At 37.4% G+C, this 19049-nt stretch overlaps 1 protein-coding gene across 1 annotated transcript; it reads left to right on the top strand.

The window, feature by feature from the left end:
• Positions 1-324: 324 nt before the first annotated feature.
• Positions 325-18994, top strand: btr01 (bloodthirsty-related gene family, member 1). Its single transcript, XM_020932979.2, has 12 exons — positions 325-422; positions 7416-7534; positions 8085-8431; positions 8788-8968; positions 9582-9677; positions 10449-10538; positions 13205-13348; positions 15772-15919; positions 16085-16135; positions 16229-16255; positions 16891-17066; positions 18210-18994. Exons 2-12 carry the CDS (start codon positions 7427-7429, stop codon positions 18576-18578), a joined length of 1737 nt encoding a protein of 578 aa, XP_020788638.2. The 5' UTR covers positions 325-422; positions 7416-7426; the 3' UTR covers positions 18579-18994.
• The last annotated feature ends 55 nt before the right edge of the window (positions 18995-19049 follow it).

The following is a 19049-nucleotide window of genomic DNA, read 5'->3' as shown; positions in this document are numbered from 1 at the left end:
CCACACTTTGAAACTTTGTCCACAGAGATAGATACGTTTAATGCCATACTGCGGAATATTATATCCAAATGAACAGCATTTCTATGAAAACAAGCAGGGGGAGGTTTTCTATTTTTATTTCTTGGAGATGCAAACCTGCTCACAGAAAAGATGCATGTACTTCTCATAATGTAACTTTATTTTAGACTATTTTAGGGCAAAAATGACTTACTATAGCTTTAAGTAATTTGAACTTAAGATGTTGCAGAGAGGGGGAGAGAGAAGGACGGAGGGAGGGTGGGGTCACTTCACATTCACAATAGCTCAGAGGCTGGTGACGGGAAAGAGAGATTAAGCAGCAGAGAGCAAGAAGAACTGGTGTACAGATGGAAAACTGATATCACACTCTGAGAAACACACACACGGATACTGCAGCCAACCAGGTAAGATCACTTTCAAATCATTACACTTTATTTTAGACTTGTGTTTCAGAATGGTGACAAATTATGATTATTAAATATTTTAAATAAACTATCTTCTCAAAATGTGACCTAACAGAAAACGGAAACAATAGCTTACATAGCAGTTCTTTGTTAAGTTTATGATAAGATTTGTTTACCTGCAAGCTTTGGTTGAGTAAATAATAACATTAAATACGGTTTTGTAATGTTTAATATTTCGTATTTTCTAATATTTAAGTGTTTTCTTCATGTGAATTTAGTCGTGTTTAAGACTATACAGTAGTTTCTAATATTACTAAGGCCACAGCATTTCAATTAGCCATAAGTTAAGTTGTGTTTTTTGTTTTTAAGTTGTGAATTTAAAGTTTTAGATTGGACAATATAATATAATAATACTATAAGTGCTTTGTGTTGCATTTTTTGTATGAAAATTGCTCTGTAAATAAAGTCTGATTGATTGATTGACTGATAATATTAGAATATATAGCATATTTAAAGAATAGCTGCATTATATTGTGTCAAATATATGTTTATTTGCCTATTCAGAAAGAAAAATACATCACATTGGTTAGTGGCCTGGTACATTTTACTACTATGAAATCCATCTGAGCTGATGTGGTTCACCGGAGTATTTAATTATAGGTGTACTATGGAATGTTTCTGGTAGAGGCTACGTCACCTGCTATCTCCATGGAGCTTGTTCTTGCTTTGCTTCGAATGTTCCAAAATATGGCATTAAACATATCAGTCTATTTTGTGTTTAATCAGTTAAAAGTGTTTTATTGCTCATAAATACCTTGAAAAACACGTATTGTTACTGTGAGCGGATTCGCCTCTCCACAGATCTGACTCAAAGTTTCCCCTAATAGTGTCACCTTCTTGTCTCCATGGTAATATACACATTTAATATTGTCATACTGTGGAACATTTAATTCAGTACAATAACAACTATCCAGAGGCAAGGTTAAGGTTCAGTTAATGTAGTTGCTAAGTCTGAATCATTGTTAATTAAGGGGTTAGGAGTTAGGGTGTTAATGAATTACTAAGCCTTAATTATTCTTCTGTTTGTTGGTTATAAATTAAGCCTTTCTTCATGCTTTATTATGACCAATTCATGTGTAGTTATTATTAAGTGTTACCAAATATGAATGAAACTAAATAATTGTACTGTTTTCTTGTTATTTTTAAATGTATTTATTTTTTGATACTCATAAATTCAATCATGTTTGTTGATTTTTAGTGGTTACTTTTCAAAAAAATCAAAGGAATTACATTGCAATTTTGACTTTGAACTGCATAGTATTAGTAAAAAAAAAAAAATAAAAAGAAAATTAATAAAAAAAAAGCATAATTACACATAAATGAATCCATATAACAACACAAACAATTAAAAAAAAGCTGTTTGTAATTATATGTCATGTTGTTTACACTACAATATAATGCAACTCAGTGTAAAAGGATTCTAAGTATTTAGAATACTTAAAGCAAGTATTCAGCATTCTGTAACTAAACACATTTTTAAAGGTGCATTTAAAGGTGTTTTGCATAACTGGAATGTCCCACAGTATGACATTAAAAACAGCTCTACCTTACATTTATTCAATTCTAAGTGGTTTTATAGCTCAAAAATAACTAGAAAAACAGGCACTCTGACAGTGAGTTGGGTTACGTCTCCACAGACCTGACCTGTAACTTGGTCTGGTTTGGTCTCTACGAAGACATAAAGGTTTAATACCATATAAACATTTAAGACGAGGCAATAACATCTCCATGGAGAAAAGCATTTGACAGGGCCTTCCACCAGCAAAGTTACACAATGCACCTTTAGTTTTCTTCATATCATTGACGTCAATACAGTAATGACAGTTGCCACATGTCATTTACATGTTAAGTCCATGAGAAACAGAGCAAAGTTCAGTCAAGCAAAACTTTACATGAGTGAAGCAGGGAGACTGGTTCATCTGCGTTCCTTTAAGACACGAGCCAACTACATGCACACGCCAACAAAACAAAGTAGGCCTAAGGTTTTATAATTATGCATACTGTATGTAACTATACTTTATGGTGTCAAAAATGCATACTAGTACTTTAAAATAATATTACTCATGTGAAGTACAAAGTTGTGATCCAAGAAACCACTCAAAAAATTGTATTTGAGAAGAGTCCTATCCAAGTAAGACTAACTTAAAGGTGCACTGTGTAACTTTTCTGGTAGTAAGAATACATGTCTTTGTGGTAGTTTTGAGAAGTAAAATACTAGATACTAGATTTGTTTAATGTCATACTGTGGAACATTCCAGTCAACGCAATGACATCTCCGTAGCCCGGCTGGTGCCACCTAGTGCCTGCGCTGAATTTAATTTCTCTCCAGCGACTAGGTCAGGAATCAGAATACACTTGACGGTTCGCAAAAACTTCGGAAGTGCGAGTTCGGGCACCAGCCAATCAGTGAAGAACCATATATTCAGTGTTGCCAATGATTCCCGCGATCGAGGATTTAAAGCCAGAACAAAGAGAATGTTTGGTGAATTCTATCAAGGGGAAAGACATTATTGCCCTTCTTCCTACGGGATCTGGGAAAAGTTTAATATACCAGTTAGACTCGTTAGCGGCGCATTACATACATCAAGACCAAATAGCAGTGACTGGTTAAACGATAAAAAGGACCGGCCTACCATCGAGTGAACGAATTCTAACACTGCAAGGTCGGACGGTTTCCAAGAAGTGAAACTGGCTGATGAATCAGGCTAACATCTCCGTGCACTGTTTAATTTCCGGGAACAGGGTCCACCACCTGCACGTCTCCATGACGATGTGATTGTTTTGCCTGAAATGTTCCACAGTACAGCGTTAAACTTTTCTATTTTACATTTATTCCATTACAGGTGTATTTATTGTTTAAAAATGCCATGAAAAACAGGCATTCTTACAATACACTGACACGTCTCTCCATAGATCTGACCTATATTTTGGCCTAATTTCATTTCTGCTTATTTTAATTGAGATGCATGAGTATAATGCTTCACTGTGGAACATTTCAGGCAAATCAATAGCAGCTCAATAACAGTATTTTGAAGAAAAACAACAATATTTGAAGGAGCGGTGCAAGAAACAAATGTTCAAATCATTTCATATTGGTCAACATAAAGCTTTTGTCACTTGTTGACTTACTCACAGTGGGAAAAGTAACCAAAACTTTTACTCGAGTAAGAATACTGGCACCGTTACTATTTCTAGTGTAGTATTACGTTCACAGTGTTTCAAAATAGCTTCTTTTTCTAGCAGGTTAGATCTTGTCATGTGGAAAACCCACTCATCATTTTTAACTGATCATTTTATCTCAGCTATGTTAAGTATGCCGGTTCACTTCATACTTCGGTACGTATATATGATTCTGTTCATGGGAAAAGGTACGTTGAGAGAAAAGACAAGTCATAAAAGGGTCAAAATGCTCGGTTCCCCCTTGTGATGTCTTTAAGTAGTTACCCATGTTGCTGAAGTCCATGATTATTTCTCGGATTGCATTTTTAATTCTCTCAAACTGAAAACACTCTGTCCCACCTTTTGATGTCATGTGATGATACAAAAGTGCTCCACCGTGTTTTTAAACTCCATACACTTCCACTATAATCATTTGGATGATTTCAGCCCACTTCCATTGAACTAAACGTAAAAGGTAGATGTTAACTACCATTACATGACATCACAAGTTGGAACAGAGCATTTTGAACTTTGGAGATGTAAACAGACATAAACTAGGATTACTCAAACATGAATGAAACAAAACTCCAGGTATGTTTTTGGTGAGGTAACTGCATTATAACATGACTTAAAACTCACAGGAATCCATTTTGTGTAATATATCAAATAATTTGAGAATCACTGGAGGATATTTTTTGGTAATACAGTTTTTTCAATTGCTGTTTACATTTTGAATTAGCTTGGCATATCTAACCATGAAGATATTGTTTGTAACCTTGTTTAAACTGCTTAACTTAATTGATTTTGAGGACACTAGTTGGTAAACTGATGGTAAACAACATTAAAACTGTCACCTCTATGACTCTGCAATATCAAATAATAGTTTTGTGGAAGAACAAACGTAAACAAAACGGTAATTAATCAGAATGTGCGGAATGGATGACACACACGGACAGTAAATAATTAAAATCTCAAATTTCAGCGGCAACATTACTTCAGATTACATACTCAATGACAAACGTTTTTGAATTGTTGCCAAAGTCATAAACAATTGAAACCAAGCTATTATACTTTTGAATGGGAAAAAGTCTTCAAAATGCACACAGCAGAAAGCTAATACCAGTGGATAATGTCAAACCATTATATTATGCTATCATTCCCTCAGTACAAGATGTCCTTTAGTGTACTACGTGTGATTCATAGATTATTTTATGAATGGTTATCTGTACTCTCAGCTTGTAGTTCTTGATAATGATCAGTATTCTTGTTGTTGCAGTAGCAGTGGTTTCTATTGGTGGTTTTCAGATTCTAGAATATGGTTATTCTCTAAGATCTATTAATAACACTGTATTTTCGTGTTAAATATCCAAAAGGTAAATGCATAAATGTCACTCGAATTCACTATAACAAAAATCTGCATCAGTACTAAAGGGGGCGGGGGTATTACACTTCTATGTTTTATTAATTGCTGACACGTAACATATTTAGGTCGCCCTGTTAAATATAATGTATAACTATAATTTTTTTCATTTTTGACACTCACTAGTTACACTTCTGCACATCATCGCATCAGGTTTATGATGTTCTAGTGTATTATTTTGTATAGTGTTTTTGTATATCTATAGAAAACTGTTGTGTGGGAGCATGGGTGATGTAGGTTTCTGGGCTGAGCATTGCACAAAATCTTACTCCTAACCATGAAGAGAATTAGAATAGGGCCTGGGAGAGATCACTAGATTACTCAAACATGCATGGATGACATACATAAAACCACTTCAGGCATGTTATATCATGGTAGAAAGCTCTAAAAAGTAGATTTTGCATAATACCCCTTCTTTATTTTTAGCTGCCTCCATCTGTATTCAATATTATTGGATGACAGAATGCAACTCAGCAATCATAAATGATTTCTAGATGATTTTGTGATGTATTTTGTACTCTGGGCTTGCACAGTGTTGATGATTGATGGCTATGATTTATAACTTGAGTTGTGATGGTCTGTTGTTATTGTAGCAGTGGTTTCTATTGTCTGTTATGGAGCAGGTGGCAGAATCTTTCAAACCCAACCATAAACATAGCTTTGAGAGATCAAGAAATACTGGCTTAGGCTGTCAGCACTGCCTCCATTCATGACTCCACACTTTCTGTTGACTCGATATGTAAAAAAAACACCTCTTGTATCTCTTGAAACTTGATCCTTAAAGATACTATATGTAACTTTTCTGGTGAGAGCTACGGCACCTAGTTTTCTCCTTGGATATGTTATTGATCTGCTCAGATAGAATGTGGTAGAATGTAACAAAGTAAAAGAAGTGAAGTACTTTAAGTTTAAAAAAAAAAAAGGTATCTGTACTTCACCTTATTTAAGAGAAGGTATCTGTACTTTCTACTCCACTACATTTTAACTGGACTGATAAGTAAAAGCATTTTATTATCAAGAGTTACATGAAATACTTTTACTTTTTAATCTTGAAGTATATTTTTTTGCTCTGGTATCTGTATCAAAATCAGGTCATTCTTCCAGCACATTGAAAAACATGCATTCTTACTTCTGACCTGTAACCTGTCCTGGTGGTGCCTCCTGTCTGTCTCTATGAAGATAAGTTTAATGACAAACTGTGGAATATTCCAGGCAAAGCAATAACAGGCAGAGTAATCCAGGCTGGCGCCACCTAGTGCCTCCACTCAATTTCATTTCTCTCCAGCAACTAGGTCAGGAACCAAAATGCAATAGACGGTTTCGCAAAAACCCTGGAAGTGCAAGTTCGGGCACTAGCCAATCAGCGAAGAGCCATATATTCTGTGTTGGCAACGATTCCCGAGATCGAGGAGCAAAGAGAATGTTTGGTGAATTTCATCAAGGGGAAAGACATTATTGCTCTTCTTCCTACGGGATTTGGGAAAAGCTTAATATACCAGTTAGCCCCGTTAGAGGCGCATTACATACGTCACGGCCAAATAGCAACAATTGGTTAAATAAAAAAAGTACCCACCTTTCATCAAGCGAACGAATTCTAACACTGCGAGGTCAGACGGTTTCTACGAAGTGAAACGAAGTAAAACCGGCTGATGAATCAGGCTAGGGCAGAGATCCCTCTACCAGGAAAGTTACGTAGTCAACTGCTAGTGCAAAGTTTTATTTTTTTAGCGCAGTCACTATAGCAATTAGTAATGCAAAATAAATAGCCTGGTGATACTTTGCAGCTGATGTCATCAACATTCCCTGGGGGTGTGACGTTGACTCAAAGCACTACTCTGTTTGAAGATCTGTCACTTAAGATTGACTTAATCTGAGCTTCATTTTAGCACAGTCTGACCAGAAAGAACTGACTTGGTTGGAATTAGAGCAGGTGAGATGATTTGCGCTTGTAAACAGGTCCATCTCAAATAAAATTTACAGTCATAAGCTCACAGTGTTTGCTAATGTGTGCCATGGTAACTGCTGAGTTAGTATTAATAAGCAGGAAGCTAAAACCAACTATGATTTTGCATCTAATCTAACAGGTACCACAAGCTACTTCTACTTCAGCTGAGCAATATTTTTAAAGAAGCAATACTACAGTTCATAATATTTGGGTAATTCTCCCTTGTGCAAAAATGCATTACCAACATGTTTGTCTGGTTGAACATGCTTTAAATCCACACTGTCTCCTAAATCTCTCAGTGATGACAAGTTCAAGTTCATGTTTTTGCCTAAAGGCATTGTGGGAAGTATGCTAGAGTGTTCACAAGAGTCAGTTTTGTGTAATCTTTGTCTCCCTCTTTCTCTCACAGAACATAAAAAGATGGCGTTACCTGCAGCCTTTCTGTCTGAGGACCAGTTCTCCTGCTCCATCTGCCTCGACATCTTCAACAACCCAGTGTCCACACCATGTGGTCACAGCTACTGCCAGGTATCAGAAGTGCACTTTATCAAATTCATTAAGTTTCAGATTAACTTACTTGGCCTGGATCCTTTGACTCATTTCAACACATTGCATTTAATTTTAATCTTTTAATTACACAAATGACAGTGAGGTAAGATTGATGTTGGGTTTATTTTGTTGTTTCAAGCCATAGTCTTTATGTTTAAATCTTATACTTACATTAGATTGATTTATTCAAATTAATATTTAGAATTCAGATCATTTCAATATATGCAATTTGAAAAGTAAGTTCATATTTACTCTTTATAGCTGATTACGTTACATTAAAACATAGCTTGGACATGCCTGGATTATGGATAGGCCTATGGAGTGTAGATAGTTTTACTGTTCCTCGTGTTATTAAATAATGTAATCAGGTTATCCTTATGTCCTTATATTGACTTGAGTGAATACAATTGTACACCATCTGTATGTGTTTTAAACTGTCATTTTTACATTATCTGGACCCCAGGAAGACTAGCAACTCCTCGGTAGAATCCTAATACAGAATAAAGATGATCTTTATTTGTGTTGCCAGGCCTGCATCTCCTCTTATTGGGACACCAGTAAAACCACCTCCAGAGCGTCCAAAATGTACCAGTGTCCTCTGTGTAAAGAAAGCTTCAACCGCCGCCCAGAGCTGCACATAAACCGCACGCTGAAGGAGATCACAGAGCATTTCAAACAAGCAGCTGCCACAGGAACACCTGTGTCCGGGGAGGCCAGGAGCTGGGACAACCGCAGCCCTATTTCAACAAGACGCAAGTCCACACCCAACAGGAGAGGAGAGATGCCAGAGGGAGTCATCACTGAGATGGTGACCCGCTTTCAGAAAACAATCACAGAACATGATGATCCCCCTCCGGCATACACTCCTCAACGCAGGTAAGAAGGTGGAGATGTGATGAGCAAGACAGACAGGGGGAAGAGAGGGCATTTGTACGAACAGCTTGAGATGTAATTGGTTGATTGTTGAAGTAACTGATGACTGTGATTGGCTAGCCTTGTTCAAAGTCACTGTTGAGTGTTATTTTACATCATAAATGATAATGTATAAAAGTGGCATCTGAGCTAAAGCCTAGCCTAGCTGACTTTCAGTTAAAATTTCTGAACTTGTTTCAGGAGGAGACCAGATATATAACAGAAATATAATGAAATTAATATTTTATATACTAAACACATGATGTACTCCAGATTTTCTTTAACAGTATTTTGTTTCCATGTTTTGTTTATCCTGGCAGATACACGGTGAGCAGTGCCCATGACCAGGACCCGAGCCTCCCCTTGTGCCCGCTGCACCTGCGTGGCCTTGCTTACTTCTGCCCTGAGGACAATGTGTGTGTGTGCAGTGCGTGTGCGGAGTCATCTGACCACAGGGGGCACACCATCACAAACGCTAAGAGGGAGTGGCAGATCAGGAAGGTACGATGGCCCCAAAAATGTGTGTATTTGACCCATCCTTCAATGCTTCAACGCTGGGGTTAAAAACTGTCAGATTATTATTACTCTATTACTGTTACTCTATTTTCTGATCTATGTTGTAATGCTGTTTCCTCATCAAAAACATACCTGGAGTTGTGTTTTGTTTCATCCACACACAAACCCTGCATATTTAGGATGATTTCTTGTCTCAAACAGGAAATTTGCCATCTCTACTAAACAAAGGTAAGAGGTCATTACTAGCTTCAGAACTACCAGTTTATGACACTATAAGGTAGAACAGAGCACTTTGAAGGTGCAGGTACTCAAACATTCGTGAATGAAACAAAACACAACTCCAGGTATGTTTTTGATGAGGTAACAACATCCCAACAAGGCTTAAAGCTCTGTACTAGATTCTCTACTAAATGAGAATTATTATTTATGTATATTAAAAAGTCATATTACTTATTACTTGATATCATCTTATCTTTGCTAAAAGCATAACCTGCACTGACTAGAATCAACAACTTTGAAATTGTGTACTTAATGAATCATGTATTTCAGTTGGACCACAGTCATATGGACCTTTGTATTGTTCTTGCTCTGTGTTCAGTCTCGGTTGGGGATTGTGGACGTGGAGCTCAAAGACCTGATCAGTGAACGAGAGACAAAAGTTCTGGAGATTCAAACTACTCTACTTGAAATAAAGGTACACGACAATTGTCTGAGAAAGTCTTTTCATATGGATTATGTTTTGTTTTGTTTTTTAAACTGAGATATCTTTCAGTTTCACTTTCTTTCCATTTTTATATTTTGTGTTTGAACAATTGATTTTTCCCATTGAGTATATACTCCTAGACCAGAGTATTCGTAGTATTCGAGTGCAAGTCAAGGCCCAGTATATTTGCCTATGCAAAATTGCATTGGGAGGACTAAAAGGATTTGAAATTAAAGGCCTATATAATGCTTTTTTCAGATTATCATGTTGTTTCTATATCAAAAATGCACTTGGTGTTGTGTTTCATTTACACATGTTTAACCCACAAATCCTGCTTATTTAGGCTGAGTTCTTCTCTCAAACAGAAAACACTGTTCCATCTTGTGATGTCATGTGGTAATACAGCAAGTGCTCCATGGTATTTTTAAACTCCATACACCTTCACTTGGATCATTTGAATGATTTTAGTCCTGGAATTTAAATTCCTCTTCTAAACAAAAGGTAAAAAGGCAACTTGAAAACCATCTCTTCACATCACAACAAGGTGGAACAGAGCATTTAGACCGATGGAGACATAATAAAGGGTGACTCAAACATGTGTGAATGAAACAAAACACAGCTCCAAGTCAATTTCACGTAATATAACCTTTTAAAAATATATATTGTCAAAAAGTATCCTCCCAATACAGTCTTTGATTATTGTTATGAATGTAAAACTAGCCATGTATCAATTCAATGTCCCTTCTTGTGTCTGTGCTTTAGGCTGCAGCTGAGAAGGACACAGGGGAGGCAGTGAACATGTTTTTAAAACTCATCGCAAACGTGGAGCGCTGTCAGGCTGAAATCCTAGAGGTATTCAGACAACCTATGCATTCAAAAAGGAAAATATTTTAACACAATTGCTCAAAAATGTATCATAAAACAATGATTAGTTTAAAAAAGTACACCAAACAATCTGTACTAACTGCTTGCAATAATGTATTATAATGTAAATCACTACCAGTCCAGTATTCTGTAGAGAGACCTGTTATATTTTGTTGCCCAAGTTGATACTTTGCAGCTGATGTCATCAACAGTCCCTTGGGGTGTAAAGCTAACTGAATGCACTACTCTGTCAGATGGTCTGTTACTCAAATTAGACTTAATCTGAGTTTTGTTTTAACACAAAGTTCAGATTAAGTCTCTCACACATAAAATTACAGTCACAAACTAGCTAGTATGAAAGCTTGTATTGATCACAAGCTCTGGAAAATTAGACAATGTAGAAACGGTTATTACTGTTTTGGCTATTTTGAGCATTATGTCACCATGGTAACTGCAGAACATTCCGCCAATAGAGATGCATGTAGAACACTCCCAGTTTAATGTCACTGCAAAATATACATGCATCCCAAATTTCGGACTTCCAGCTCAATGCATACTGGGAAGGATCCTCCAAAAAAGTGAGCATCAAACTGCCGTGTTTGATTTCCCAGTGAGATGCGTCTATTGTCAAAGCCAGTCTTTTCAAATCTTTGGAACCATAACGCTTTTGTTTCTGGTTCTGATATTATGGAAATTCGGACATGGTAATTGTGTGGTTGCTGGATGTCCAAACAGTGGAAAACGGGCTTCAGAAGTTTGCGAACTCCATAACTGCAAAAGGGAATCAGATCTGTGTGACTGCACACCTCTGTTCAAACTGTTTTCCTTCCCAACAGAATAGAAAAATAGTGAAAGGTGAAGGCGATGGGCAGTATTGATACACAGGAAGGACAAAAAAGTTAACTTTTGGCTGCCTCAGAAATCATTCTGATTTTGCAGCGAACATTTTGTATATATAGCACCAACAAAGCATAATCCCGATCCCTCGTTCAACCTTGGTTATGAATTTAAAAAGTCAACACCAAAGCAAAAAGGCACCAGCTGTTCACCAAGAAACACCTTCCACTGCAAAGCGACCAAGACATGACACTACTGTAAAGTAACAAGAACAAGAAAGTGCGACCTCAGTCTGCTTGTCTTCTGTACCACTCGCTAAACAAAATGTTTGCTGCAAACTCGGGATGATTTCTTAGGCAGCCAAAGGTTTCCTTTTTGGTCTTTCCTGTGGATCAGTACTGCTTTTCGCTATTTTTCATTTCCGTTGGGAAGGGAAACAGTTTGAACGGAGGTTTGCAGTCACACAGATCTGATTCCCTTTTGCAGTTATGGAGTCCGCAAATGTACGAAGCCCATTTTCCAACAACCACACAATTACGATGTCCGAATTCCACAACTAAAATATGACAATATTAGAACCAGAAACAAAAGCGATATGGTTCAAAAGACTTGAAAAGACTGGCTTTGACAATAGACGCACCCCACTGGGAAATCAAACATGGCAGTTTGATGCTCACTTTTTTGGAGGATCCTTCCCAGTATGCATTGCGCGATGACTGGAAGTCTGAAATTCAAGATGTATGTATTAATATTGTACTTTTCATAAACATATCATCCCTTAAAGGTGGTGCAGTATGTAATTTTTCTAGTGGAGGGTACGCCACTTGCTTGTCTCCATGGAGGCGGTTATTGCTTTACCTGGAATGTTCCACAGTATGGCATTAAACATACATTTCATATTTATTTTATTACAAGTGTTTTTATAGTTCAAAAACAACTTGACAAACATAAACATAATCACAATATACATTTGTATTGTGATCATAAACATCTCTTCACAGATCCGTCCAGTGACATGGCCTAGTTAAGCAACCTGCTTGTCTCCATGGAGATCATTTTAATGCCATACTGTGGAACAATCCAGGCAACATTCCAGGCAGAGCAATAACATCTCCATGCCACACTTTCCACCAAAAACACCCTGTACCTTTAAACATCCCATATCACACAAAATGGATTCTTATGAGCTATAAGCCATGTTATAATGTTGTTACTCCATCGAAAACATACCTGGAATTGTGTTTTATTTCATTCACACATGTTTGAGTAATTCTGGTTTATTAGTCTCTCTACATCTTCAAAACTCAAAATGCTCTGTTCCACCTTGTGATGTCATGAAGCAGTAATCTCAAGTTACAGCTACCTTTTACCTTTAGATCAGGAGAGATTGGCAATTCAAGGGCTGAAATCTTCCATATGATTCTAGTGAAGGTGTGTGGAGTTTAAAAACACAGTGAAGCACTTCTAGCACGTCTATTACCACATGACGTCACAAGGTGGAACAAGGTGTTTTGAGTGAAATAGACTAAATATGCAGGGTTTGTGTGTTAAACATGTGTGAATGAAACAAAACACAACTCCAGGTCTGTTCTGATGAGGAAACAACATTATAACATAGATCACAAAAAATACTGCAATATAGGCCCTTTAAGAGACTATACAGTTATCTAGGACAGCATATGGAAGTCAAAAAACGGCAGTAATGTCTACGGAATAGACATTCACATTAAAACTGATTATGATTACTGCATGTTAGAGCTGTTTGTAACTTTTGTATTTTTTGATCCATTGTAAATAAAAGTTCTTGCTGGTCTTAGGTTATAGAGATAAGTCGCAGAGCAGCAGAGCACAAGGCTCAGAAGCTGTTGAAAGAACTGGAAGAAGAACTATCAGAACTGAAGAAGAGGAGAGCCACTCTGACCCAACTCGCCCAGACTGACAACTACATACAACTCCTCACTGTAAGAGCTCACACAAACTTACACTGCCAAAAGTACTTACAAAACATAGTCTGGGGATATATAATCAAAAAATATGTGAACTTCCATTTACTTGCTCATATAGTAGTAGTGTAGTTTATATGTGAATGAAATTTAGGTGCACTAAGTAATTTTTCTGGTGGGGTGTGTTTTCTCAATGACTGTTACATTACTGAGCCTGATGTTCAAGCCAGGCTGGCGCCGCCTAGTGCCTCCGCTTAATTTAATTTCTCTCCAGCGATTAGGTCAGGAATCGGAATATACTAGATGATTTGCAAGAACCCAGGAAGCTGTAGACCGTGCTGCACCGGCCAATCACCGAAGAGCTGTGAAGCCATGACAACAGTAAACAAAGTGAGATGGATGTAGACAAAGCCATACATTCTGTGTTGGCAACGATTCCCAAGATCGAGGATTTAAAGCCGGAACAAAGAGAATGTTTGGTGAATTTTATCAATGGGAAAGACGTTATTGCCGTTTTTTTCCTACGGGATTTGGGAAAAGCTTAATATACCAGGTGGTCCCGTTAGCGGCGTATTACATACATCATGACCAAACAGCAACAATTGGTTAAATTAAAAAAGTACCCGACTACCGTCGAGTGAACGAATCCTAATGCTGCGAAATCAGATGGTTTCCACATATTTAATATAAATAGTGGTGTCAAATTATCGCGTTAATTGCGATGAATTAATTACAGTTATATTTAGCGCGTTATGTTTTTTAATCGCGTTAATCTCATTTTTAATCTCTAACTTTAGTGTTTCTGTATGTGAGTTTCTTTATTATAAAACCAGTTTTTATGTGTTGTTGGGACAACAACACACACACACACACACAAACAAAAACACATTTATAATTTTTTTATTTCGGTAATTCCACTCATTGCCGGAAAGCCACACAAAACGCGCGCAGTAACAGCGATGTAAACGTCATGTTCATGTTGGCGGCGTCAGTCGCACAATGGACGAGGTCGAAGAGCCAGTAGAACAGAGTCAGCAGTGCACAGGGAAAAACACATTTGTGTCTTGGAAATTATTCTCCCGACGTGAAATATAAAAGAAAATAACAAATATAATATCGCCTGAAAACAACCTGCATAGGCTCATGATGTCTGCACTACTGTCCTATAGTGACCTGCCACATGAGGGGACACGCACACAAACACACACAAACACAAACACACACAAACAAACACACACAAACACACACCTTCATCATCGTCATTAACCTCAGAACGCGCGGACCACGTTTCCTTCCGTAGACACTGCGCGGACACCGACGTGCTCCCGTGAGCCGCGTGTGGATCGTGTTTTCTCGCTACGCTGCGTAAACCGCGCTTCCTCCTGTGCGCCTCTAAACCAGAACTAACACCAAGACTAAAACCAGGACTAATCCAGTCCAGAACTAAACCAGGACTAAACCAGGTCTAAACCAGGACTAAACCAGAACTAAAACCAGAACTAAAACCAGGTCTAAACCAGGTCTAAACCAGGACTAAACCAGAACTCAAACCAGAACTAAAACCAGAATTAAAACCAGAACTAAAACCAGGTCTAAAACCAGGACTAAACCATTATTAAACCAGGTCTAAACCAGGTCTAAACCAGGACTAAACCAGGACTAAACCAGGTCTAAACCAGGACTAAACCAGAACTAACACCAGGACTAAAACCAGGATTAATCCATTCCAGGACTGAACTAGGACTAAAGCAGGTCTAAACCAGGTCTAAACCAGGACTAAAACTAGTGATTTCATATATAAAGCATTTCTCTATCAATAATATTTTTAATATGGTTAAGGAAAGACTGGACTTTTTATTGTCTTTAAGTAGACAAAAGTTATTATGTTCAGATTTCCTCGTCTTTGCTACTTTACAGCAAACAGTTTCTTATTCATGGAGACTTGGGCTCAACAGCCAAATTGGAGAGATTTGTTAAACAATAAATGACTTTATAAAGTCACTTTTTAAAATCTATATTAGTCTTTTGATCTGCCACAATAATGTAATAATGAATTTAAATGAAAATACCTCAAATTGAAGGCTTTTCTCAGCAATTTTTAGGTGAGATTAAAATGAGATTAATTAATTAGATTAATTAATTACAGATCATAATTAATTAATCTCTCAATTTTTTTTAATCGCATGACAGCACTAAATATAAATATACATTTTTATTTGTTAAAAAAAAAAAATCACACCTTTTACAGTTTGGACACACTTTATTCATCTGTCCTCGCATGTTTTCACCTGTCTTTACCTGTTCTCACCTGTCCTCACCTGTGTTCACATGTTTTCACCTGTCCTTACCCGTCTTTACCTGTTCTCACCTGCCCTTACCTGTCTTAACTTGTTTTTACCTGTCCTCACTCACATGTTCTCACCTGTCTTGTTTCTCCACAGACATTCTCCTCTCTCTCTGCTCTTCCTCAAACCAAGGACTGGTCCAGTGCAGCTGTGGGCTCAGAGCTGCCCTCTGGTGTCATCCTGAGGAACATCACTCAGACCATGGAGAGGTTCAAAGAGGAGATGTGCAGACTCACAGAAGTCTGTACGCTTATTATCATTGTGTTATTATATTGTAATGTGTGAGCTACGGTGTCCAGGTCATTTCCTTCTGAATAAATTAAGTTTTGTCTAAGTCCAATCATATAAGAGCCTCAAAATAAACAAACAAATCCAATGTCATGAGAATAATATTCATCTTTTTGTTTAGGGAAAGGACAGAAACCAGAATTTGAGCAGTCTGTGATCAAGTACAATCCAAGTAAATATCAATTACACTTACAGAACCACACATTTTATTTCATATTTCATGTGTGATACTTACAGAAATTTGTAATGTTTTTTCTTTATCCAGAGGTCAAAAAAGTCCAGGAATACGCAGGTATGTTTATTGACTACTTGTATTATTAACTGACTTGTGTTTCTCTATGTTTACATTGTATAACTTATGTGTCACTGCTCAGACATTTTTATTTTGCATAATGAGTCTCATGTTTAAAGAGGACCTTTTGTGCTTGTGTCTGCTACAGAGTCTTAATCTATGACCAATTAAGAAAATACAATTTGTACAAAGCAGTGGGCGTATACCGGTGCTAGTGAATCTTGAAAATAAGCAATGATTTTACATAATACATCTGCTTTAAGGGCCTTCACTACACATGTTTACTTGATGGATTTTTGTTTATTACAAAGAACAAAAACATCTATTTTAAACACTTATGTTTTGTTTTTATTTTTGTTTTTTTTGCAAATTCCATATTCCATGAAGTGAGCTAAAGTCAAAGTCTGGCTTATTTGGGCAATACCTGATCAGGACCAGGCTAAATGTAAAGATTATTTTAGCTTTGTCTCCAAAAACATCAAAAGAAACAGTTTAAATACACAAAGTTAGGGATTTTTTTTGCAAAATCTTAAAGAATTTTGTTAAATATGTGATGTGTTGGTGGAAAAAGTACTCTGTAACTTGTCATATGCACTTTAAAGTGACTTTCAAACCCTCTTCCATGTCCCCACCAGAGGACATCACGCTGGACCCAAACACATCTCACCCTCGCCTGGTCATCTCTTTGGATGGGAAGCAGGTGTTCTGTGGAGACAAGCACCAAATAGTCCCTGACAGCCCTGAGCGATTTGACCGTGTGGTCTGTGCTCTGGCAAGGGAGGGTTTTGACTGCGGCCGCCACTACTGGGAGGTGGGTGGAGCCAGGGTCAGGTTATACTCACTTTAAACTTAAAGGCACCTGATTTGTACTGTCTTAAAGATGTGGAAAACAGAACTAGTTCATTTTAAATCCTTTGCAGTGGTCCAAAGTTATTCCTCACTCCTGATGCATTTCGAGCATAACTAACTATTCGCTGCGATGAGTTTATAAGCACTAACTTTTCACAAATGTCCACACAAACTTCCTGATTATCAAACAATAAAACACCAATTAAATCAGGTATAGCTGGTACCACACATTCTCTTTGACTGTTTTAAATCTCAAAGCTTCAAATTAACCTACTGACATGGCAAAAATAGAACAGAAAAGGAAGAATAGATTAATGCCTCTAAAACAGTGTTTCCCAAACTTTTTTCAGGGGACCCATATTTTAAAAGTCACAACCCAAGCCAATAGACATTATTCGTATATCACAAAAAAAGTGGATTTGACCATTTTTGAACATTAATGGGGATATTTTATTGTTGACTGAGTGATTGTGCCTCTCTGAACAATTAGTATTACTCAGTAATTGAACCAGCAATAAATGGTATCCATAAGAATCCTGAAGTGCCTTTGCTGATTGTTCACCCTTCTTTTTAACAACCAAGCAAATATTTCTCAACTTTAGCTGCAGGAAAACTTGTTCAGGGCAGGCTGATAGGATTCACTGACTCACTTTCTCTCTCATGTGTCAGAACTGCATATTGCAGATCTACATGCAGATCATAACAACGCGACCCACAAAACAAATCTCTTGGGACCCACCTGAGGGTCACGAGTCTTTGGGAAATAATGCTCTAAAACAGACATGTCAAACTCAGGCCCAGGGGCCGAACTTGGCCTGCGATATAATTATATTTGGCCCGCAAAATCATATCAAATATGTATTAGAGCTGGCCCACTGGCTACAGATAGGATATAGAGATATTATTTATTTAAACTATTTAGTTTGGCCCATGACCTAGTCCCAGTTTTTAATTTTGGCCCTCTGTTAATTTGAGTTTGACAACCCTGCTCTAAAACATCATGTATAAACCACCAGCATGAACCACCAGTATTAAACCAGATCTGAACTTGGGCCCATCACAATATAATATTCTTACCACTAACCCTGAGTCTTGTGCATTGCAGGTGGAAGTTGGCAGTAAGACCGACTGGGACCTTGGCATAGCAAGTCGCTCTGTGTGCAGAAAGGGTAAAATCACAGTCAGCCCGGCTCACGGATACTGGTTTCTGAGTTTACGCGATAAAACAGACTACGCCTTCAGAACTGAGCCATCCACCCCACTCACCCTCACTCAGCGGCCCTCTCGCATCGGTGTCTTCCTGGATTATGACAAAGGAATGGTGTCTTTCTACAATGTGGACGCCAGAGCGCTCATATACTCGTTCAGCGACAGGTTTACCGACGTCATCCTGCCTTTCTTCAGCCCCTGCACCAACAAATCAGGCAAAAACGAGGCTCCACTGATCATCTGTCCTCTCTCTACTATTGAATAAAACTAAAGCTTGTTAACTTTTTATACCCTTTTCTATGCATTAAAAACAATATACATGGTTTATGATTTATTTTGGAGGCCTGAGAACAAAGGCAGAGACAGATCTGCCTTGTAAAGCACCCTCCACTCAAAATGCAAATAAAATTCTTCTTTTTGAACATGCTAATGTTAAAGCATATGTTAAAATGTATGTATGTATGTACAGTGTTGGGAAGTATTTTTGAGTAACTGGTGGTATTCAGAATACAGTTACTTTTCTAAAATCAAAGGAATATATGGCTCATTTTTTTGTGATGAGGCTGAAAGCTTAATTGCAATCAAAATCTCAATTTATATGGCTGCAATCAGCAAATCACAAAGACTGCATTTTTTTAAGTACCATAATTTCTTCCACAAACAGCAAAATATGTCTTATTCTGCACAAAAATAAAAAAGCTGTACATGCAGTTAAGATCTCTAAAAACATGTTCTC

The sequence above is a fragment of the Boleophthalmus pectinirostris genome, unplaced genomic scaffold, assembly GCF_026225935.1.
Source record: "Boleophthalmus pectinirostris isolate CB_2022bp ecotype Guang Dong unplaced genomic scaffold, ASM2622593v1 HiC_scaffold_22, whole genome shotgun sequence".
NCBI lineage: Eukaryota > Metazoa > Chordata > Actinopteri > Gobiiformes > Gobiidae > Boleophthalmus > Boleophthalmus pectinirostris.
Note: the sequence above shows the minus strand (reverse complement) of the source record. Positions and strands in the feature narration are given on the sequence as shown.